Below are 22,905 nucleotides of genomic sequence, written 5' to 3'. Positions count from 1 at the left end.
CACTGGTGTGGCCCTGTGGAAACTGTTAGTATTTCCCAGTGCTTTATGGTGCTGCCATTCCACAGTATATATAGTAGGTATGGATCATCCTGAGCCCTTTGCATTTCACTTCTCAAGAACTCTGGTCCCCCTACATGATCGTACCCCCATATAGGAGTTAAACAGGTCTGGGCCATTCTTGATGATCTGGGTGGTCTGGATTGTGTCACGCACACCTCCTTGGGCAGGAGTTTGGTGCTACAGGAGAATAAGGAAGAATGGCAGGATGCTTATGTGGGGCTACTGAACAAAATGGAATGTGTTTGAGGGGATGACATTGAAGAGCTTGGCAAAAATGAAACTCTGGTAAGTTCACTAGAGAGAAGATCACCAACCCCTTTTCTGGGGCATAAGGGATACTACTGCCGTGGGAAGGAAAGTAAGACTAGAAGCCTTAAGAGCAAAGTCACATGAGAAAAACCATGGCCAAGAAAAGTAATTATTATTGTTGATTAAAACCCAAGAAACTAGAATAGGGGGTGGCATGAGTGGGCATTTGAATGTACACTTTTCTGGCAAGTCTTTGCTTCTAACTGGTTGTTTTATCTTTGCTTGACCTCTCCTCTCTCTTTTGATAGCCCCCAATCTGTTTTTCTAGTGACATTTGTTATCTGGGGAGCGAGAGGACTTCAGGCTTACCCCCTACTACCCCGGAGTATAACCCAATCCTCTTTTCACTTTCACAGTCCAAGGTTTCCTGTCCTGTTCCACCTTATTTGATGTTCCTTATCTCTTGAACAGCTCTGTGCTATCTCCCTTATGAGTGGGAAAAGCTGGCTGCTTCAGCCCGTTTTAATGCCTTTCTATAAGAACGCTATTTTGACAGAGGTTATAATGTGGGAGCTTCATGGAGAAGGGCTCTCAGCGAGATTGGGGCTGCTCCAATAATATTTGTTGAGTTGGGCTGACTTAGTATTTTCACCACGTGGTATTTTCCTGTACCTGGTATGCCTCAGAGTGAAGGCATGTCTAGATAGTCTTAAGGCTGTGCAGAAATTTTTTCCTTGGCCTTCCACTCCTCTGGTCTCGGTTACTAGCACCTCCCCTGGGGCACAATGTAGGGTACAGCTGGAGTGGGTCCACCCTCAAAATGGTGCTGTTCTGGATTTTATCTTCCTGTCCTGAACAGTGAGATAAACATACTTTTAATCCCCATTTTTTATGCACTCACTAGAAAGCAGACAGGGTTGTTCCAGAATGGATTTCCTGTGTCATAGAAATCACAGAAGCATAAAAGGAAAAACCAGATGTGCACAGAAAGCCTGCCTGGGCTTACTCATTCTTTCATACCCAGAGTCATAGGGCTTTATGGTCCATGTTCCCAAAGCTAGCTCATTTTTTCCCCTTTTGAATATGTACTCTTGCTCATATTCACAGAGTTTCAGAGCTAGGAGGAAGTAGGCACAGATCTGGGTATTTATGCACTGGGGTGTATCTGTGGGTATCTTCACATATGAGAGGGCTTGTTTGCTTGAAAGTGTGGCTGTGCAGATCTAAGTAAGCCACTCCAGGGACACCCTTAAGCTTTGAACAACCTACTTGCAACCTATCAATCCTTTTTCTTCAATGTAACACAAAGCTCACCTTCTCCAGAAAGCCTTACAGATTGAGTAGATCAGAGAGAAGATGTCATTTGCCCCAGGCATTCCTGCAAACTACTTTCTCTTTAGAGTTCCTGAGTCTTGTGCCTTTTAGAGTGAAAATGCTGAAAATAGATGCTGGGCCTGTTTTTGTCCACTAGGATACACTGTGATTTTCTCAATCAAAAGAAAAGCATAAAGTATACTACAAATGCAAAATTAGCAATACTTTCCTTTTCATTTGAAATTCATAGCCTGGTTTGAGGTTGTGATATGGAAGCTGTGTTTAGAATTGTGTATCATAGAGGTAATAGAAGTCCCTAGCCTAAGTGGATGAGAAGCAGCGTGGCGAACAGTTGGGCAGCTGGTATCTTGATGCCCTACTGTAAGATAGCTAAATTCCAGAGGGACTAGTTGAGAGTAAAGCAGTGGATAGGGACCTGGTCCAGGGGTATCTTTTTGGTAGTCTAACCAGACCCTTGATTCATGATTATTTCTTGGATGCCTACTACATGCTAGACACTGTTCCAGAAGCTGGGGATACAGCAGTAAACAAAAATATAGTGTCTACTATCCTTGAACTTATAGTCAAGCAGATGGAAACGGGCTGTCAGATGGTGATAAGTGCTAAGAAGAAAAATAAAGCAAGGCCAAGGGATGGTTGGGTGGGGCTAATTTAGATAGGCTAGTGAGGGAATGTCTTTCTCATACGGGTGCATTTGAGTAGGGACCTGAATAAAGTGATGGAGCTAGTCATGGGGATATCTGGAGGAAGATCATGACAGCCCCCAGGAACTGCCTTGGAATGGCTGAGTTGGAAGTGGGTCTAAGGAACAGCAAGGGGGCCAGTGTGGCTGGTGCTGGGTGAGCCAGGAAGAGTGGTGGGCGATGCAGCTAAAGAGTTGACTAGGGGCAAGACTTAGTAGGGCCTTGGAGTGAGGGAGGTGGGAAGCGATGGAAGGTTTTGAGCAGAATGATGATATGATCTGACTTTGGATCACTCTGGCTGCCATGGTGTTGAACAGAGCATAGGGAGGCAACAGAAAAAGCAGGGAGACCAGTTAGGAGCCTCTTGTCAAGTCCAGGTCTGAGAGATGGTGGTCCAGCTAGAGAAGCTGTGCTGGAGATGGAGGGACATAACCGGATTCTGGATATGTTTCAGAGATATAACCAACAGAATTTTCTGATGGATTGGATGCAGAGTATGAGAAAAAGGAGTTAAGGATGACTTCAAGTTTTGTTTGTTTGTTCTTGAGCAACTAGAAGAATGGAATTGCCATTTACTGAGATGGGGAGAAGCAGATTTTGGAGAGAAAACAGAAGTCTGGTTTTGGACATGGTACATTCGAGATCTGATTGGACGTCCAAGTAAAGATGTCAAGGTTATTGGTGACAAGAATCTGGAGTTTAGGAAGCCAGGTTAGGTATAAAATGAGACTCTGGTGGAACCTGAGGACTCACTTCCTTCCATAAGCCTCATCTTGTTCTAAATACATGGTTAGAACGTCTTCGCCAGCACTGGAAATACTGAGCATCAGAGGCATCCTTTGAGCCAGAGATTGCCTGGACCATGGATGAAATAGCTCTACTCAGTCCCCCAGGTACAACTAGCAATTAATTATTAACCAAAGTTTATCAGGTGCCTGATACATTCCAGGCACTGTGCCAAATGTTGGGTATTCAGTGGAAAACAAGACTTGCTCCTTGTCCTCATAGAATGTCTAGTGTTGTAGGGGATTAGCACGAGAGAATGGAGATTTCAGTACAGTGCAGTGGAGTAAGCATAGGCTGCTACTGGACATAAAGCAGAGGCACCTAATCCAGTCTTGAAGGGTAGAGAAAGTGCCATCCGACTCCTGAAGGATGGGTAGGGTTAGCCAGGGAAAGAGGTGAGAGAGAAGGGTGGAGAGTGTTCTAGGCAGAGAAAGAGCATGTATCAAGCAAAGAAAAAGTCTGCTCAGGCAAAAGGACAAAAGTTCAGTTTAGCATGTCTAGAGTGCAGAGTGGGGGTAGAGGCAGTGAGAGGCAAGTGGCGGCTGGAGAAGTAATTAGGAGCCACACCATGAAGGATCTTAATGAGCAATGCTGGGACTTTATTATAAAAGCTACAGGAAGCCTTTGAGGAGTTTTAAGCAGAGGAAAGTGACTAGTGTAAAGAGGGGACTGGAGGGAGGCAAGCCTGAAACGAGTTACATCGGGGATTGGGGATAGTGGCAATCTCAGACTCACACGGCCCTAAAACGTCACCTATAAACGTGTTCATAATACGAGGCAGGGGCTGGGTCTGCTTTGCTTAACCTCAGCTAATGGGACATGCTCTCCAAGAAGTTCATTACTTTGATGGCAAAGAAGTACAAGACCCTTACATTTTAATAGGGGGCCAGGGTGTGGGAGGAAGCAAGGTGAAATGCAGTTCTAGGATGGGACAGCCTCCAGAAGGGCAAGCTCTAGTCATCAGGGGTTGGGGGAGCCAAGATTGGAAACCAACAAGTTATAGGATTTCTAAGTACATCTTGCCTTGCATAACGGGTGTGCTGTTCAGTGTGTGTTTCGGACAGGGCCTGGGTCCGGTGTGAAAGTGCTGAGGGCTGGGTGTGTGTTTGGGAATGGATGTTTGTGATGGGAAGTTCTCTCTGAGTCTGTGTTAATGTGCAAAACTCTGGAATGCATTCTGTGCAAGTACATACCTGCAGGAAAAAGGAATATGAGTGCACTACATGCTGTGCGAGAGCACATGCCTTTTGACGGTCTGTGTTCTCAAGACACAGTCTCAGACAGAACAAGCTACAGGGTCTGTTCAAACGTAGAGACTCTTTTGGTTCACTCTGCACACAGCAGGCCCTCAAATGTTTGTCAAAGGAATGGTTGTTTCAGTTTTATTAAATCAGTCATTTTAGGAAATACATAGGTTTGGTAACAAGTTTGAACTAGATATTTTAAGAAAAATAAACTCACAGTCAGGCACCAACATCCATTTACGAAATCCAGCAATTTAAAACTGTAATAGAGTTTATATACTAGTTCAAGTCCTACCTCATGTAAAAAACTTTCACTATTTCATTTTTTCCAACAAACATTTACCGTACACCTCAGCCACATAGCAGCACTGGGCTGTTACCGGAACTCATTTCTCTCTCCTCTGAGCCACCTTAGACTGGGTGCTGCAATTAAAACCTAATTATATGCTAACTTGTATTGGTCCTTAATTGTGGCATGTGCATTAATCCACTTCCAACTAGGTTGTATGTTCCTTGGGGGCAGAGACCATATCATCAACTTCAGGATAGATGAGGAACTTAGCAGAGAGTCGAATATACAGAAGTGAGTAAACACCCATTGCTGGAGGACAAAGGGAAACAAGAACATAAAGCAAGAACAGAAAGCTATTTGTGAACTGTAGCAATACGTAATATAGAATAAGATATCTTAATAATGCAGGAGCATACGTTACTGTTAATTAACTAAAATCCTTCCTTTAATAAAAAAATGTAAAATTTGAATCTGCATTTTCACGTTAAGGGAGGGCATTGTGTGTTGATGCAAAACAAGAATGTTGCCTTGAGGATGAGAGTTAAAAGGCAGAGCCAGTCTTTGGCAAATTATTCCATAGCAGAATTATCCTATAGCATAGGCTTTCTCAACAATGACACTATTGACATTTTAGACCAGATAATTCTCTGTTGTGGGGGCTGTCCTGTGCTTTGCAGGATGTTTAGCAGCATCCTTGGCCTACACTTTCTAGATGCTAGTAGCCATCTCCCCCCACCTCTCCAGTTGTGACAATCAAAAATGTCTCCAGATATTGCCAAATGTCTCCTGCGGGCAAAATTGCTCCCAACTGAGAGCCAATGACCTATAAGCATTTTGGTTCTCTTTATATATTTTTCATATTTAACAAATAGTGGGAGATAGGGGAAGGGAAATATTTATTGCTTACTTGGTATGAGCTAGGCACTATACCTATGTTTTTTAATTTCACCTTACAGATAAAAAAGCTGAGGTTCAGACACATAAAAGAACTTGCTGAAGATCATAAAGCTTGTTCAGCAGTTAAATCAGGATTGCAAGCCAGGCTGGTTTGACTGCAAAGCTTTTAGTCGTTTCCAGCACACTCCCCACTGCCTCTCGGCAAGAAAAACAGCATACCTCAAACTGAAGGTGAACTGCAGATTCAACAAGTATGCTAAAGATATTTAAAAACTTTTCGGAGTAGGGGAATTATCACTCTTCTCATCCTGACATTTCTTTGAATATGAATATATATGACCATACAGAGAGACACTGGGGCCCTTCACTACCGTGTGGCTCTGCTCTTATCTCTGAAAAACAGAGCAACACAATGGAACAGCTTCTTGTTACAAATTATACAAAAGCCAGAGCTTAACGGTGCCAAAAGCAACTGGTATTGTTTACATAAGGGCTGAAAGCTAATAGTTAACTTTCTCCCATTCCAGAAACAGTAAATAACGCCTCACTTTGCAACTACAAACGAGTAAAATGTCATAAAATGGAGAAGAAAACATTAAATCAAGAGGAAAATGGAAAGGCTGCTTCCCAGGCGCCCTCCCTCTCTCGCACTTTCGCTCGCGCTCCGGGCGCTCCGGGCTGCGCAGCCCGGGTCTCTACCGCCCCCGCCGAGCTCGGTCCGCGGCGCCCGGGGCTTTCTGGCTTCCTTTCCCGCCCTGCGGCGAGCTCGGCCTCTCGGAGAAGCCTGTCTCAGAGCCAGGCCTGGAAAAACAACAGCAAGAAACTTTGGCTCGGTTTGCGGCCCAGCGAAAAAAGGCAAACACCCAAGTTTGGTTCGGGGCTGCAGCCGCCGGTTCCGATTCGGGGGTGGGGCTGGGGGTGGGGGTGTGTCACATCTCGGTCAGGTTCAAGTGCGCATGTGCGCGAGGAGTCGCTGGGGCACTTATTGAGCGCCCACTGTCTACGAGCGGCCGGGGGTGCGTATCGCGGGCGCGCGGTGGGGGCGCGGGGAGGGCGCGGGCGCGCGTGGCCGGCGCGCGGCCGCGTGCGCGCGCGGCGCCTGTGGCGGGGAGGGGGCTGGCGGAGGGCGCCGGGGGTGTGTCCCGAGCCTCGCTCCTTCGCTGGCTGGCTGGCGCGCTCCTGCGCTCCCTTCCCGGGCGGGGAATCCGGGCCGGGTTGTGGCCGCAGCCGCGTACGTGAGCGCAGTGTCCCGGAGAGGGAGGGAGGCCGGCCAGGTGGGCGCGAACGCAGCCTCGGCGGGCGGGTGGCCGGAGCGGAGCGGAGCGGCGGGCCGCGCCGGGTGGGCGGGTAGGGGCCGCGGCCGCTGCAGCGCCGAGCTGAGCCGAGCCGAGCTGTCCGAGCGGGAGCGGCCCGGCCCGCGCTGTTGCTCGCGGCGGGGCGAGGTGAGCTGCGCGGGGACCTCGCGGCGCTGCAGCCCGGGGCCGGGGGCGGCCGGGAACTTGCCCCGCTCCGCACGCCCGCGGGGCCGGGCCGGGGCCTGAGGGCCCGGGGGGCCGGCGCGGCGGGCAGCGGCCGGTCGGGGCGCGGGGCGCTGCGGCAGTGCCCGCGCCGGCTGGGTGGGGGCGGCCGCCCGCTCTCCGTGCGTCGCCTTGTTTATGTCGCTGGCCGCCGGCGCTCGCGAAGGCACCCCCTCCCCAACTTTGAGCGCTGGTCCGGAGTCGCCTCGACGACGAGGACTGAGCTGCCCCCTCCCTGACCCTTTCCGGCTGGGCTGCTCGCCCAGCCCTCCCGGCGCCCCGCGCGTTCCTGCCCACTCCGCCGAGCGAGCGAATGCCGGGCTCCGGGACGCGCGCCGCGACACACCCTCCACCTCGGAGGCCGGCTGTCCTTTTCTGTCCCCCCCTTCCTTCCGCGCGGTTTCACCCTCCCTCTCCTCACCGGTGGCCCCTGGCCCTCCTTGGAGCTGGCACCGTGGGCAAGTGCGGTGCCCGGGGTGGGGACAGGGGGGGCGGGCCGGGGGCTGGACAGGGAGTTTGTCATGTGCAAACAATCTCAAAGGCAGCGTTTTCGTCCTTGCCTTGGAGTTCAGGGCTCAGCACCTTCCCTTTGGGATTGACTCAGAAATCTAAAGAAGCCCACCTGCCAGGGGGTGAGGGGGTGCTGCTGCCTCCTTGATTTCAGGCAGTGCTGGCTAATCCCCAGTGGCTTTGGAGCGCTCACCAGGCAGGCGGTCCCATAACGCCAGGCCTCCAGGCGCAGGGGTTACCTACAGGCCACCGCTACGTTCTTTACACTCCTCTTTCTAGAAAAGTGTATCTGGTGCAGTTTGCCTGAAAGTGAGTGATCAACAGGTGTTGAAGGCATTTTTGCCACCCTCCTAGGTGTTATGTAAACAGAGGTTCCGAGTCTCAAGGAACTTGAAACACAAGGAAGCAGAGCAATTAAGTTAAACTCCACAGGTACTTTTGAGGGTGTGCTGTGTTCTCAGCACCATGCCAGGCTCTCTGGGAGATGTTAAGAGGCACACACGAAATCTAAGGCCTCAGAAAGCCTACTGACCAGGTGGAAGTGATTTGAGAGCTCAAGTTCAAATTAATGTTCTGTGGCTGCCTAAATTACTGTAAATGCTCAGGGGCTAGGGGTAGGGGGAATATCAAAGGGAAGGTTAGCGGTTGGGAATGGATTTAGAGTACTGAGTTCTGAAATAAGTTATACATATGGAGAATAGCTCACTGGCAAAGGCCCAAGGGCGAGAAAGGCAGAAGTAACAGGTGCAAGAGGTCGCAGCGGGACTACCAGAGGAGAAGAGGTTCAGACAGTTATCTCAGTGAGGGGGGATACACAGATAGATGAGATGATTTCCTCTAGCGGTTATAATCTCATGGAAGAGACAGAAAGTCTAGAGCATGTGAAATAAGACCTCAAGTTAGGGCACAATTAACGGTCAATATGAGAGGTATGGAATAGTGCTATTGGAGTTCGGAGAAGGGAGCTATAAGCAGGAATTGCAAGGACTATATTCCTGGAGGCTGAGACCCTTGAGATGGGCCTGGAGGTGCCAATGAACGTGGCCTTCCAGAGAGACAAGGAGGTGGCCTGTCTAGGGAACCTTTCCTGAACAGTAGGAGATAAAGGTGGAGAGGAACAATGGTTGAGATTGTGAAAGTCCTAGAAAGCCAGACTGGGGAATTGCACTTTACCCTGTGTGTTCTGGAGAGACATGAAAGGTTTTTGAGCCAGAGAGTGATGTAATGAAAGGTTAATTGCAAAGGTTTTTAAAAGTAACGTTAGGAGACAAATCTGTTAGTAGGCGGTTGCAGTTGTGGGGTGTCCAGGGTTTGGACGGGGGTAACTGGAAATGGAAAAGAGGGAGGGTTTTGGAAGCATTACTGTTGAAACGTGCTAACAGGGGCAGGGTGAAGGAAGGAGATGAATGGAAATTAATTCTTTGTGGAAGCTGATTAGATGCCAGGGCCTTGGAGCTGCTGTAGTCTGTAACTGGAGAAATCGGAAATGTGTGTGTTGGAGAGAAGTAATTGACACTCAGGCTGCAGAGAAGTTTCTCGTGTTTGCCAAGACATCCTAACATAGGTGTCCTGTAAGCAGCTGCAGCTCAGAGATTGGTGGGAGAGGCTGCCAAAGCCGGGAGAGGGAAGGCACTCCTGAGGATAAATGTGGCATCTTCTCAGTCACAGGGAGGCAGTAGAGGTTGCTAGTGAGTGGGACTGAGGGTCTGAGTTGGAAGTCTCTGTTGTGTATTGCCATTAAAATGATACCCTCTGGTCCTGGACCTGGCAAAGTGACTCTGGGGAATTGAGGCTCCAAGGAGGATGGGACACTTATTCTTCTAACCCTGAGGGTGGGGTTGGAGACTAGAGGGAAGTAGAATGGAGTTTGCTAAACATATGAATTGCTGGGCTTTGAGACAAGTTGAAGTTTGCTTTCCAGTGAGATCTTCAGGCTTATCCCGGTGTCCTTCATAGGGGTGCGCGGGGAAGCAGCAAGATGGGGGAGCAGCAAAATGATTGGAAGGAGGAAGGAGAAAATTTTGGGCCTGGGGACACTGCCTTTCCCAGGACGGGGTCGTCCTCACCAGCGCCATTGCCCGTTCTCTGGAATCCAGTGGGCTGCCGGCAAAGGGGAGCTGGTTCAGTTTTCCCTGAGCTCCGAATTCTGCTTTTTTTGTTGCAAGGGTGACTTAGGGTGATTTGCTGAACAAATTCCTCAGGCCTCAACTTGCAACATCTGAGAGCTGGTGAATTTGAAGGATGATTGCAAGAAGTTGCAGAATGAGTGAAGAATGTAATTGCATTTCCTTATCCTCCCTGTTTCTTTGAGATGAAGAATCAGTGAGGTAGCTGGGTAAGCTGACTTGGTGGGGAGAGGCGTCCATGGGATGTTTTTTGTTTATAGGGAGTATATGACTGGCAAAAAAAAAAAAAAAGGCAAGGAGCAGTGGTTGAGCTTATTTACTCTTTGCAGAGCAGTGTATTCTGCACTGTTTTGACCATAACCTACATTAAGAAATAAAATTTACATCATGACCTAGAATAATCATGTATGTAAAAATCTAGGTTCGTGAAGTGCCTTGGTGCAATCTCCTCTGATATTTTTGTTTTCTATTATTTTTCATTAAAAATGCTTATTGTCTCCCACTGAGTTGATTTAAGCACTCTGTGATGGATCATAACCCACAGTTTGAAAAACAGTTGTAGAGAATTTTCACATCTAGTAAGTATTTATTGAGCTGCTGATGTGCAGAGCTACCCTTACTAGTGCTGAAGGTGGAAGGGAGCATGAGGAAGAGATTAAAAGTCTACAGATTAGTTGGAGAGATAAGACATCGCTGTGATTAAGGAACAAGGCAAGATGATTAAGTGCCAAAATGAAAAATAAGTACTCATAGGGTCAGAGGAGGGGCAAGCAGCCTGTGCTGGGGTGGCTTGGAGGAACTGTTTGGAATAGGGCAGAGGGTGTGGGATGAGCCTGTTGGGATGTCTTGTGGTGGCGCACAGGTTGGGGGTGTAACGTGGACAAAGGCTTGGAGTTAGGGATGTACCCAGTGTGTGTGAGAGTGAGGAACAGAGGGTTCTTGATAGAGAATAGGGAGAAATCAGGTTGGAAAGGTGGATTAGGGTGAAAATACAGTGTAGGGCTTAGCCACGGGTGGCCCAAAGAATGTTTTCTGCTTTCAGTGTCTTATAATTTGGACTATTCAAAGGTCTTTAAAAAAAAAAAAAGGAGAACAATCCAGAAACCCTCTGGATTTGAGACTCTTGAAGAATCAGACCAAGGTGATCCTCTAGAGCTGAGTGGTGGCTGCCCCCTGTGGATGGGAGACAGGCCTTGTGGTCCCAAATTGTCATAGTCCCTGTGCTCCCTGTTGCCTCAATCCAGTCTCTTTGGATTCCCTTCTTAGTCCTGTAGGCCAGTGGGTTTGTGACCTCAGTTTTCAAGAGACTTGAATGCCAAGCTTGGGAGTTTGGGATCGCTGTCCGGGTAGGAGTATGACATTATGGAATCTGAGATATTTGTGTGCAGATGATTTGTTTTAGGCAAGTCAGCAGCACTTTCAGAGTTGCTGCTGGCTGGGACTTTGAAATATTTTTCTGATGGTTGGAAATGGTACAGATTAGAGAGGGCCTTGGGCTCTGTTCTCTATAGTGCCACCAATTTCTGGTGACCCCAAGATCTCTCAAGCCTTCTCATTTTCGACTCGTGGCTGGCACGGTTAGATGGTGGCTCCTGGCGTGTATCCTCTGAGAATGATGTTGGGGTACTAACTTGGTGAGATGTGAGTCACGGCTGCGAAATGCCATATGACATTAGATTCTCAGGAGCTTTGGTTCTGAGAGTCAGTAATAAAGGAACATCAAGGAGGGGGCTGTCAAGAAATGACAACCCCAGAGGGTAGGCCTCCAGGATCCAGCGATTTGTAATCCAGGATTCATAATAGCCACAGAGTAACTCATTCAAGCCCAGGGGTTAAGGCAAATGATTCCCAGGAAACCAGCCTGATTTGAGGACCAGCTGAAGTGAATTAGTTCAGGTCTCTGCATTTTAGAGACAGTTTACCCTGGGGGGTCCATAACCACCCATGATTCAGAGGGCTTCCCAGGTGAGCTACAAGGTAGGAGCGACTGAGCAGTAGTCACCCCGCTTTTGTACAGGTTGCACAATCGATTCTTTGAAAATAGTGCTTTTGTAGCATTGGAAAAAAGTCAAAATGGAAGTGCTTTTTCCTTAAAAGTGGGTGGCTGTAGGATGCAAGGATAACCGGAAGTCAGCCGGATCTCATCCAGTGAAGCCCTTTTCCTGTTTTATATGATGGTTCAGTTACTTGGATCAGAGAAATGTAGCAGCTGTGGTGCACTCTGGCTTTACGAAAGTATTTAGTAGTTTCTTAAGATGTGATGGTCCATATTAAATAAGTGGTAGAATGTGGGCTGGATGGTGTTATTAGTTTAATTTGACAATCATATGCAAAAACTGTTAATTCGTGACACTGAGTCAGCCGAGAAGCGAGTCTGGAAATGAGTGCTGTAAGGTTCTATTCTTGGCCTTGAGCCACTGAACATTATTTCCAGTGTTGTGGATGAAGATACAGAAGGTGTGTTTGTCAGCTTTGCTGATGGCACAGAGGTGGGATGGATCGCTTATTTAGTAGCTAAATCAAGTAGATGATCAAGATAAAATCATCTAGAATGAGGGCCCCAATAAAAAAAGAAGTTCACTAAGGGATAAATGTAAAGTCTGATTTAGTTTTTAAAATTTGAATTGTAATGTATTGAGGTGTTCCTGCATTCTCACGAGATAAGCCCACTTCTGGGGATGAAGCTGAGACCATATCCAAAATGTACATGTTTGATGCACAGAGATGATTCAGTTTTTTTTAATCTATAGTGAAAAATTGGAAACAACCTAAATATCCAATGGTCTGAGTGGGCTGTAAGTAGTCCATAAGTGATTCTAATTAATTGTGTCTTTGTAATGGAATATTATGAAGCCGTTAAAAGTAATGTTTAGAAACAGTTTTTTGTTTGTTTTTTTGTTTGTTTTTTTTGAGGAAGATTAGCCCTGAGCTAACTACTGCCAATCCTCCTCTTTTTGCTGAGGAAGACTGGCCCTGAGCTAACATCCATGCCCATCTTCCTCTACTTTATATGCGGGACGCCTACCACAGCATGGTTTTTGCCGAGAGGTGCCATGTCCGCACCCGGGATTGGAACTGGCGAACCCCAGGCCGCCGAGAAGCGGAACATGTGCACTTAACCGCTGCACCACCGGGCCAGCCCCCTAGGAATAGTTTTAAAATAACTTGGAAAAATGTTTCTGCTAAAAGTTAAGGTGCATTTACAATATAATCTCAAGTCTTGAAAAAACAAAGTCTGTAGGAAATGCTACTTCTAGATGGATCTAATTGAGTGACTTTCTTTTTTTACATTTTTAATTTATTATGTGCATTTTCTATAACATGTATGTATTTCACAGTGGGAAAACCACTACTATGTATATTTTTTAATATATTTTTTTAGAGCAGTTTTAGGTTCATAGCAAATAGAAAGATACAAAGATTTCCCACTTACCCCCTGCCCCACACATGCATAGCCTCCCCCATTATCAACATCTCCCACCAGAGTGGTACGTTCTTATATCTGATAAACCAACACTGACACATTATTTTCACCCAAGTCCATAGTTTACATTAGGGTTCATTCTTGGTGTTGTACATTCTATGCATTTGAATATATGTGTAATGACATGTATCCATCATTATAATATCATAAAGGGCCTTTACTGCCCTAAAGCCTCTGTGCTCTGCCTGTTCATCCCTCCCCCTCCCAACCCTTGGCCTCCACTCATCTTTTTACTGCCTCCACAGTTTTGCCTTTCCCACAGTGTTACATAGTTGGAATCATATGGTATACAGTCTTTCAGATTTCTTCTTTCACTTAGTAATCCTTCACGTTTTCATGGCTTGATACCTCATTTCTTTTTAGCACTGAATAATAATATTCCATTGTTTGGATGTACCACAGTTTTGTTTATCCATTCACCTACTGAAGGACATCTTGGTAGCTTTCAAGTTGTGGCGATTATTATGAATAATGCTGCTGTAAACATCTGTGTATACAGGGTTTTGCTTGGACTTAAGTTTTCAACCTCTTTGAGTAAATACAGGAGCATGATTGCTGGATCATATGGGAAGACTATGTTTAACTTTGTAAGAAACTGCCAACTGTCTTCCAAAGTGGCTGTGCCATTTTGCATCCCCACCAGCACCGGCTGAGAGTTCCTGTTGCTCCACATCCTCACCGGCATTTGGTATTGTCAGTGTTCTGGATTTTGGCCATTCTAATAGGTGTGTAGTGGTATCTCGTTTTCATTTGTATTTCCCTAATGACATGTGATGATATCATCTTATGTACTTTCTTGCCATCTGTGTGTCATCTTTCGTGAGGTGTCTGTTAGGTCCTTGGCTTATTTTTTAATCAAGTTGTTTGTTTTCTTATTGTTGAGGTTTAAGAGTTCTTTGTATGTTTTGGATAATAGTCTTTATGAGATATATCATTAGCAAACATTTTCTCCCAGTCTGTGGTTTGTTTTCTCAATTCTCTTGAACACTGGTATTTTACAAACATTTTGTTATTCAGGGACAGGCTGGGGTAGAGGTCAGAGGTTCATTCAGTGACGCACCTTGAGTACCTGTCAGTTATGGTCAGGTGCTGGATTAAACACTGGAGTCACAAAGTGAGACTCAGTCCGTGACCTGAGGTTGATGTGATTGAAAGGGGGTACTGACAGGTCAACAGACCACACAGTGTATCCCTGGTGGTACTTCATACGTGCAGGTCATGTGGGAAAAATGTCTTGGGATTGTTCTATTCATGAGTTTCATGTGAGCCCTAAGTGGGATGATGCTTTCAAAAAATCAAATCCAGTTCATAACTGGAGCAGAACTTTAGTGATCCAATCACAGGATCTAGTTTCAGTGACCTCTGCTGGTCATATGACATTTGGACCACTTGGGGGGCCATGATTTAAAAGAAATTTGAACAACAAGACTTTATCCATGGGAGGGAGACGCTGATGATTGAGAATCAAGAATGACTGGAATACACTCATGGGGTGGGTACACGATAGCGCTTTCAAATATTTTCATAGTTATCAGGTATAGGAAAGAGTATACTTGATCATTTCTGCTCCTAGTGTCACTATGACCAATGGGGGAACAATTGCTTTATCCTCTTTAAGCTTCAGATTCCTCATCTGTAGAATGGTTACATTACGTGATTCTTCATCTGTAGAATGATTACACTGAAGTGTAATGACCTTTTATTACACTTACACTGAAATGTAAGTTCCCTTTTATTTTATTTATTTATTTATTTTGGAAAACAACCCCAACTTTTTTTTTTTTTTGAGGAAGATTAGCCCTGAGCTAACATCTGCCACCAATCCTCCTCTTTTTGCTGAGGAAGACTGGCCCTCAGCTAACATCTGTGCCCATCTTCGTCTACTTTATGTGTGGGACGCCTGCCACAGCATGGCTTGCCAAGCGGTATATAGGTCCGCACCTGGGATCTGAACTGGCAAACCTCGGGCCAGCCCCTTTAAGGTCCATTCTAACCCTAAAGACTGGAAGAGCAGATTTCAGTTCAGTATGAAAAAGGACTTTTTTAGCCAGCAGAGCTGTCCAGCAATGGAAACGTCTGCCCATGGAGCAGTGAGCTTCCATTGTTGGAGGTATTCTGGTTGGGCTGAATGCTGTTGATTAGGGATGCTGGAGAAGAGAAGGACAGGAATTAGGCTCACCTCCAAAGTCCTTTCCGATTCTTAGCGTCAGGTTATTACGTGACTTGTCAAAGCTGAAAGAATGTGGAATAGGGGATTTGCCTCTAGTTGCACCATTTGAGTCACCATCATCATGTAAGCTCTTTAGAAAATGCTTATAAATGGGTCCCAACGTTTTCAAGAGACCCTTCTGGGGTCATTTTAAAAAAGGATGAAGAGAACTATTTCCAGGTGGATCAGGACTCAGTTTGTGGCCCCAGGGCTGCTGAAAATTGAATTTGGTCTTTAGGGAAAGCAAGAAGGTGGGGATGGGATGGAAATGGCAAATAATCATAAATAAAATAGATTGACTTATGGAAGACTAATGTGTTTATTGGCCAGTTCTATTCAGTATAGTTAATAAATCAAGCAGGGCCCTTTAATTGAATGCTGAGTCCTCTGCTTTGGCTGTGGAGGACCTGAGAGTGCCCTTGACCGTTTCCTTCCTATTTCGTTTCCCACACTGCAGATATTTATCACCAAGTATAGCATGTTAAATGCCATCCTGACACCAGGGATGAGACTGTGTCTTGTGGTGGCTCTGTAGGTTTAGCGACAAAGAGAACAAGAGATGGATAAATTTAAAGAAACTTGTGAGTGGGATTTTCCAGAATGCATATATTTAGTGTATATCAGACAATAAGTTTGTGGTTTGGGTTGAAAGTTTTTCATTTTTATTATTTATAGCTTACATGTAGAAAATTTGGTTTAGTTTAATTTTGCCTAAATTTTACTTAGATAGATGGTTTATTTAGAATCCACCCTCATTATTTCAAACTTTTAGATTTTCTTCCTGATATTTTTGGATTACTTTCTTGTGTTAGGGCATGGCTAGGGCTAACTCACATAGCAAAAGTTTCTGAGTGAGAGAATGGAGGTTCAGCTCATCTTTGGAGAATATCACAGGAGGGCTTCTGTCTCCACAATTCCTGCTCACATTTTGGCATTTAAAAAATCAGTATTTGGCAAGAAATTGCTCTCTCCTCACATGGAGTAAAGCAATTTTGGGGGGTACGGCCTAGGAAATGCCAGTTTTAGGTGTATGTAAAAAATGGAGGCAGAAGTTGGTTATTTAGAACTAAGGTTGGAAATCTTGGTGCTCTTGATGGTGAAGGGCCGGGTCTCCTTTATCTTGGTGTCGTCTGGGCCTCACACAGCATGTGGCACTTCAGCTGTGCTGGGTGAATTGCTGTGACTCGGTTTCCAGGGCCACATATAGTGGCTATGGGGAAAACTTAGATTATCGTATGCCTTTTTTTAAAGCAAAGTATAAGAAGAAATAACAGTTCTCAGCCTTTTTTGTCCTTTGAGTATTGAGACGCCATAAAACTTTCGCTAAAAACAACCACATTCAGTGGCTGTTTTTCAAAGTGCAGGGGGAATGAAAAACTCCCTCTCTTCTTTCTATTTTTCTTCTGCTGCTGAAAATGAATTGCTCTTGGTGTGCCGTTCTTAAATTCGTGTGTCCTCTCTCCATTTTAATCTTATCTATTTTTATGGTGACTGTCGCCATGGTACTTGCGCTCTTTACATAGCACAACAGAGATTTCGGATGTCTGATAGGACAGCTCAGAGTTCGGCTGCAGCCAGCAGAGAAACTGTGTTTGAGTTTTTTTTTTAAAATGAGGTATCATTTGCATACAGTGGAATGCTCAGATCTTAAGTGTGCTGTTTAATCAGTTTTGACAAATGCATTTTGAGACAGAACATTTCCATCACCTCAGAAATGTTCCTTGTGACCGTTTCCAGATAATCCTCCCCAGCCCAGAAGGACCACAGCTCTGATTTCTATCACCCTAGGTTAGTTTTGCCTACTAGGTTCTTAATATTAGAATTTTGTGTTTCTAAGGACTTTATACATAATGCTTGGAAGAGGTGGAGGGGTGTGTGTGTGTGTGTGTGTGTGTGTGTGTGTATGTATGTATGTTTCTGTTTGTGTTTAAAAATCAGCGTTCTATATGGTTTGGTGGCCCTGGTGAGTAAATAATTTTTTGGAGCTCGTCTAAAGTGGTGTTCAGATTCTTCCTTCTCCTTAGCCCATGGGATATGGATTTATGTTAGGAATCCTGATTCCCAGATGGAAAAGTCTGAGGCACAGACAGCTAGGCATGGTGTGGAATAAGTGTGATTGGGCAAGGGCTGCCATTATTGGCAAGTGTATGCGTGTGTGTTTGTTGTGTTGGAGAGCTGGAATGCTCAGCTAGAAGAGCTGGAATTGCTCCTAGGATATCCCTTCGGATTACCCAGAAGCCCCCTGACATACTTTCTCTTTTTCTCTGCCTCTTCCTTGAAATAACATAGACGTTTAACAATCCACAGAGTTACAGAGTTGGGCTTGTAATATTGAAACAAGATCTGTGTTGCAAAGTCCGCTGCTTTCCACTGCTGAGCTCTCAGCCTCCTGGGAAGCGTGTGTCAGTTTTGGGTAGAAATTGCCCCTAAACACATTACTGAAATGTATTTAAGGAGTCAGTTTCTTTCTTTCTTTTTAAAAAAATTAAATGGCTAAATGAAATTTTCATTTCGCAAGTAGTACATGAACACGTTCTCTGTAGGGGAAAAAAATGCAGACTTTTCAGAGCAAACAAAATCTTCTTTGACAACCACTCCTAATCACAGTGCTTGCCCAGAGGTTAACCACTGTTACGAGGTTGTTGGTATTTTCCAAATGCTTTACATACTTGTATTTATACCTATAGAACTCAAGAAAAGCTAAGTGCACTGCACTGCTAGTATCATGCTGTGCTCCCCTCCCCCGACAGTGTATCTTGGTGATTATTTCCTGTCTGTATATATAGGTCTTCTTGATTCTGTTTATTTCTGCATGGTTCTTCCTTGGAATTAGAAGTCTTCCCCTAAATGAGGGACGTTTAAGTTGTTTCCAAATCCTCCACTGTGACAAATGCTGTTATAATAAACATGGCTGCACATGCTTCTTTGTAGCACGTCCTAGTATTTCTGTAGGTTAGATACCGAGGAGGGGAATTGCCAGGTAATAGGGTACTTTAATTTTTTTTTTTTTTTTTTTTTTTTTAAAGATTTTATTTTTTTCCTTTTTCTCCCCAAAGCCCCCGGTACATAGTTGTATATTCTTCGTTGTGGGTCCTTCTAGTTGTGCATGTGGGACGCTGCCTCAGCGTGGTTTGATGAGCAGTGCCATGTCCACGCCCAGGATTCGAACCAACGAAACACTGGGCCGCCTGCAGCGGAGTGCGCGAACTTAACCACTCGGCCACGGGGCCAGCCCCTAGGGTACTTTAATTTTATGTCTTAATAAAGACCTGTTATGGGGCCAGCCCCGTGGCTGAGTGTTAAGTTCGTGCGCTCTGCTTCGGTGGCCCAGGGTTTTGCCAGTTCGGATCCTGGGCAGAGACATGGCACTGCTCATCAGGCCGTGCTGAGGCGGCGTCCCACATAGCACAACCAAAACGACCTGCAACTAGAATCTATAACTATGTACTGGGAGACTCTGGGGAGAAGAGGAAGAAAAAAAAAGATGACGACAGATGTTAGCTCAGGGCCAATCAAAAAAAAAAAAAAAAAACAAAGCCCCATTACGAGTCAGTTCCCAGCTTAGACTTAATGTAGGCCAGGGCGTACTTGAAGGGTACTCAGACGTGCAGCGGTGGTCTTCTAAGAGCAGGCAGGATTTAGGGTGTGCTGGGTGTGTGCACCCCATGAGTCAGTGCTGGTTGGCTGGAAGGGTTGGTGGGAAGGGCTCCTCTGGGCCCCATGGTTTATTCCGTCTGGCTCCCCCGAGGACTTTGCCCTGCGTGTGGGTCATGGTCGTGTGGAGAAGACTCACGGGATGGATGAACAGCATGTTGTGGACTCTGGCTAGTAAATTCCAAACCCATTTCATTCCCTAAGTGGGGACATGCGGTGCATCTGCGATTCTTCCCTGTGCTGTCTTCAGAATACAAAGTGTGGCTTAAATGCTTAAGCCAAGGGTGAGGCGCTTGGAAGCATTTTAGTGTTCTTAAAAATCTGGAAAACTGTCATGTTACTTTTATTAGTATGGTTCATTTTATTTGGAGAAGGGTGGTGTGTGTACACTTCTCGCCATCATCCCTAGATCTCTGACAGCTCCTAGAAAACATGAAAATTCATCATGTCAGGCCAAACTCATGCCTTTAAGAGCCAGTGTGGCAAGGGAGGGCTTGGCTGTGTCTCTTGAAGGGCATGGCTGGTGTCATTGGCCACCTAGCTAATGAGAGGCAGAGCCCTTTTGCAGCCTGAATTCTTTCATATGCATTCTCCTTCAGATCCCTTAGGCAGATGTAAATGAAAACAGTTCTGGTTCTGACCCTGGGGGAACCCCGCTGTTGCATTCAAACAATTATCCAAACCCAGTAATGCACTTATGTTGTTTTCTTTTGGGGTATTGAGGTGTCTCCTCCTCTGGTCTCCTGCAGGTGTCAGCAGGTGCTCCTGCCATTTCAGGATTTGGTGACAAAGCTGGCACTCCACCTTATCTCTCCCGTTTGGAGGATTCTGTCGGGGCCCTCCTGCCTTCATCTTTCTGGACTTCATGGCATGCCCTCCCCACCACACGGCCCATTTAGGTGACTGTCCTTTGGTTTTACAAGTCATCTTTCTTGCTGGACAGCTACCAGTGTTCCAAGAGTGGACGATTCTCCAACTTTAGAGTGGGTGGGTGGGCAGTGCGTTTCTTTTTGTTTTTAGTAGTTCTGCTGGACAAAACTGTTTGTTTGTTTGTCGGTCTTTGTGACCACAGTAGGATGACAGTCTGAACTAAAGTGATGAGGAGACCCCTTTACTGGGTTCTGACTGTTGCTACAGAGCTCTTACGTGGTTTCAAGTTTTTTTTTTTTTTAAAAGCTTGGCACCTGAGCTAACAGCTGTTGCCAATCTTTTTTTTTCTTCTCCCCAAAGCCCCCCCAGTACACAGCTGTAGATTCTCGTTGTGAGTGCCTCTGGTTGTGCTATGTGGGATGCCGCCTCAGTGTGGCCTGACGAGCGGTGCCTTGTCCATGCCCAGGATCCAAATCAGCAAAACCCTGGGCTGCCGAAACAGAGTGCGTGAATTTAACCACTTGGCCATGGGGCGGCCCCAGGTTTTTTTTCCTGAAGCCTATTATACCGCTCTTGTCGATTTAATTCACTGGTTGCTCTTTCTCCTACTTGCACAGTCTTCACTGTAATCTTCCTGGAAGCCTGCCTCTTCTCTACCCAGAGTTCAGTGCCTTTTTTTTTTCAGGCTGACATTTACTGAGAGCTCTGTGCCAGACACGGTGCTCAGTGCTTGAGGTGCGTGTTTTCATTCTCTCCTGGGCTCCTCTCTCAGACCTGGAGTATTAGAATCTCTATGAAGAGGAGCTTGGTGACTCTCAAAACCAAGGCACTGTTGAAAAAAATTGCATTGCCTCATCATAGCCCCAAATTATCCTTTGGCGTAGGAGCCAGTGCTTTCACTGTTTTACACGTGAGGAAACTGAGGCACAGAAAGGCCAGGTAATTTGCTCAAGGTCACAAAATTGGGAAGTTAGAGCTCGTTTGCAACCCTGTTTCCTGGTGCATCCTCTTTGGGGTGTTTGAACAAGTGTTAAGTAAGAATAACTGTAGCCCTGCTCCTGGGGGAGCCCCATAGTTGATTCTTTGCTATCTTAGTGCCCATTGCATTTCCCCTTCCATGCCAAACCACCACCACTACAGTAATCTCTCCGTGAGTCAAGTTTTCACTAACAAGGAGCCTTTAAGAAGTCATCCAGAGCCAGCCTTGATGGCCTTGTGGTTAAAGTTCAGCGCACTCCACCTTGGTGTTCTGGGTTCGGTTCCCAGGTGTGGAACCACACCACTTGTCTGTCAGTAGCCATGCTGTGGGGGCGGCTCACAGAGAAGGACTTACAACTATACACAACTATGTACTGGGGCTTTGGAGGCAGGGAAGAAGAGGGAAAAAACACATGAAGGAAGATTGGCAACAGATGTTAGCTTATGGCAACTCTTTCCCTGCCAAAAAAAAAAAAATGTCATCCAGTCTAGCTTCTTACTCCTCTTGCTTGTTGCATAATTTTCCTGTATAATATAGTAGAAAGAGCATAGCTTTTGGAATCAGGCATACTTGAGCTCACATCTTAGTTCTGTCACTTTCCAGCTCTGTGGACTTGGGAATGTTCCCCAACCTCCCTGAGCCTCAGTTTCCTTATCTGTAAGATGGAGGAGCTGATGGTACTTATCTCATGGGATTATTGTGAGGGATGAAATGAGGCGCAGTCTGTGAAGTGCTTAGCAAGTGACCGGCACATCAGTCTCTGATAAGTGGTAGCTCTTAGAACATTCCTGAAGGAACGTCAGTCTATCTTCCTGTTTTATTTCCTATTTTCTCTTGCCTGTGACTCTGTAACAGTTCTACTGAGGTAGTTAGATGCGATTCTGTTGCTTGTGAACATCCCACTGCCTTTTCCCTGAAAAGGTTCTAGTCTTCTGCCTGCCTGCCTGGCTGCCTGGCGCAGCAGCGAGACCCTAGGCGCTCCTCGATCGTCTTCAGGCAGGTGGGGGCCCAGCAGCACTGAGCAGCCACGGCCTGAGTGTCTTGGCCTGCTGAGCGCCGATTTCATCCTTCACTTCTCTCAGAGGGCTACTTGGGGGCCATCTGGTCTCTGTGATTGATCCACATTTATTTTGTCGCTTTGGCTTAGAAAATCCTCACCAGTGAGCATGCTGATCAATGCTGCCCCTCAGTCCATTTCAGGAAAAACACCCTGAGATCCTGAGCTGGGACTGAGGTGACCTCTCATTCAGCTTGTTTCTCCGTCTCTATTCGGTCTTTGAACTCATCCTCAGCCCCACAATTATTGGGGCATGAAGATTCCTTAAATGGTCTCCTCCAGAGAAAGGGACTTCCGTAGTGGGTCATGCCTTGGGCAAGCGCCCCCCCCCCACCGCCTCGTGCTCATTTTTCACCGCGTATTTAAACAATCTTCCTTTGTGGTGTCTATAGTCTCTTCACTTAGGCTGACTTTCTGTTTTCTGGGGGAAACATGTCTGTCTCCCTCACCCTCCAGTCACTCAGATTTTTTTAGACTCATAACTTTTTTTTGACTTATTTAACTTATGTCAAACCCTTAAAATTTTAACACGCACATTCATCTAACTTTATGAGTTTAATCCTAAAACCATCTTTTTGTCAGTCTTCGGTGTTGGATTGCTGCATATTTTTTGCATTTTCCTGAAAGAAGCAAATTCTGATTCATTCATCTAATTATACAGCACGAGCATATGAATGTAGCTCTGGAGCATATTAAGTGCTTATATAAACAAGCGCTGGATGTGTGATCCAGGTGGGAGCTCAGCCCTAAAGTGCTTTGAGGGTGGGGTCTGAAGCTTGGGCTTCTTACTCATTCTGTTCAGTTCATCGGTGAGAGCCTGACACATGTGTTCACTATCAGCAGATTTTTAAAAACACTGGTGTGTATTCTATATTGCTCCTTTCCCTGGGTTTCTGGTGAGTCGGTGCCGAATCGTTTCCCGTGTGGGTCTGCACTGCCGTGGGCCGGATCCG

The 22,905-nt window shown here is 46.0% G+C and overlaps 1 protein-coding gene across 5 annotated transcripts in view; it reads left to right on the top strand.

The window, feature by feature from the left end:
- The first annotated feature begins 6,105 nt into the window (after positions 1-6,105).
- ZNF395 (zinc finger protein 395) overlaps positions 6,106-22,905 on the top strand; it is a 42,434-nt gene continuing 25,634 nt past the window's right edge. Inside the window, exon 1 of one of the 5 annotated variants that reach the window (XM_070611360.1) lies at positions 6,106-6,562. Coding sequence is in view for 1 of the 5 variants with exons in the window: in XM_070611358.1 (XP_070467459.1) it covers positions 19,917-19,945 (29 nt within the window). In the remaining 4 variants the exon portion in view is untranslated. Of the gene's footprint in view, positions 6,563-6,609; positions 6,989-19,800; positions 19,946-22,905 lie in introns of those variants that run through there. The other 4 variants (XM_070611362.1, XM_070611366.1, XM_070611359.1 and 1 more) reach the window with 4 other exon arrangements.

The sequence above is a fragment of the Equus przewalskii genome, chromosome 2 (assembly GCF_037783145.1).
Source record: "Equus przewalskii isolate Varuska chromosome 2, EquPr2, whole genome shotgun sequence".
In the NCBI taxonomy this organism is placed as follows: Eukaryota; Metazoa; Chordata; class Mammalia; order Perissodactyla; family Equidae; genus Equus; species Equus przewalskii.
The sequence above is the reverse complement of the archived record's forward strand: the minus strand, read 5'-3'. Positions and strand labels throughout refer to the sequence as shown.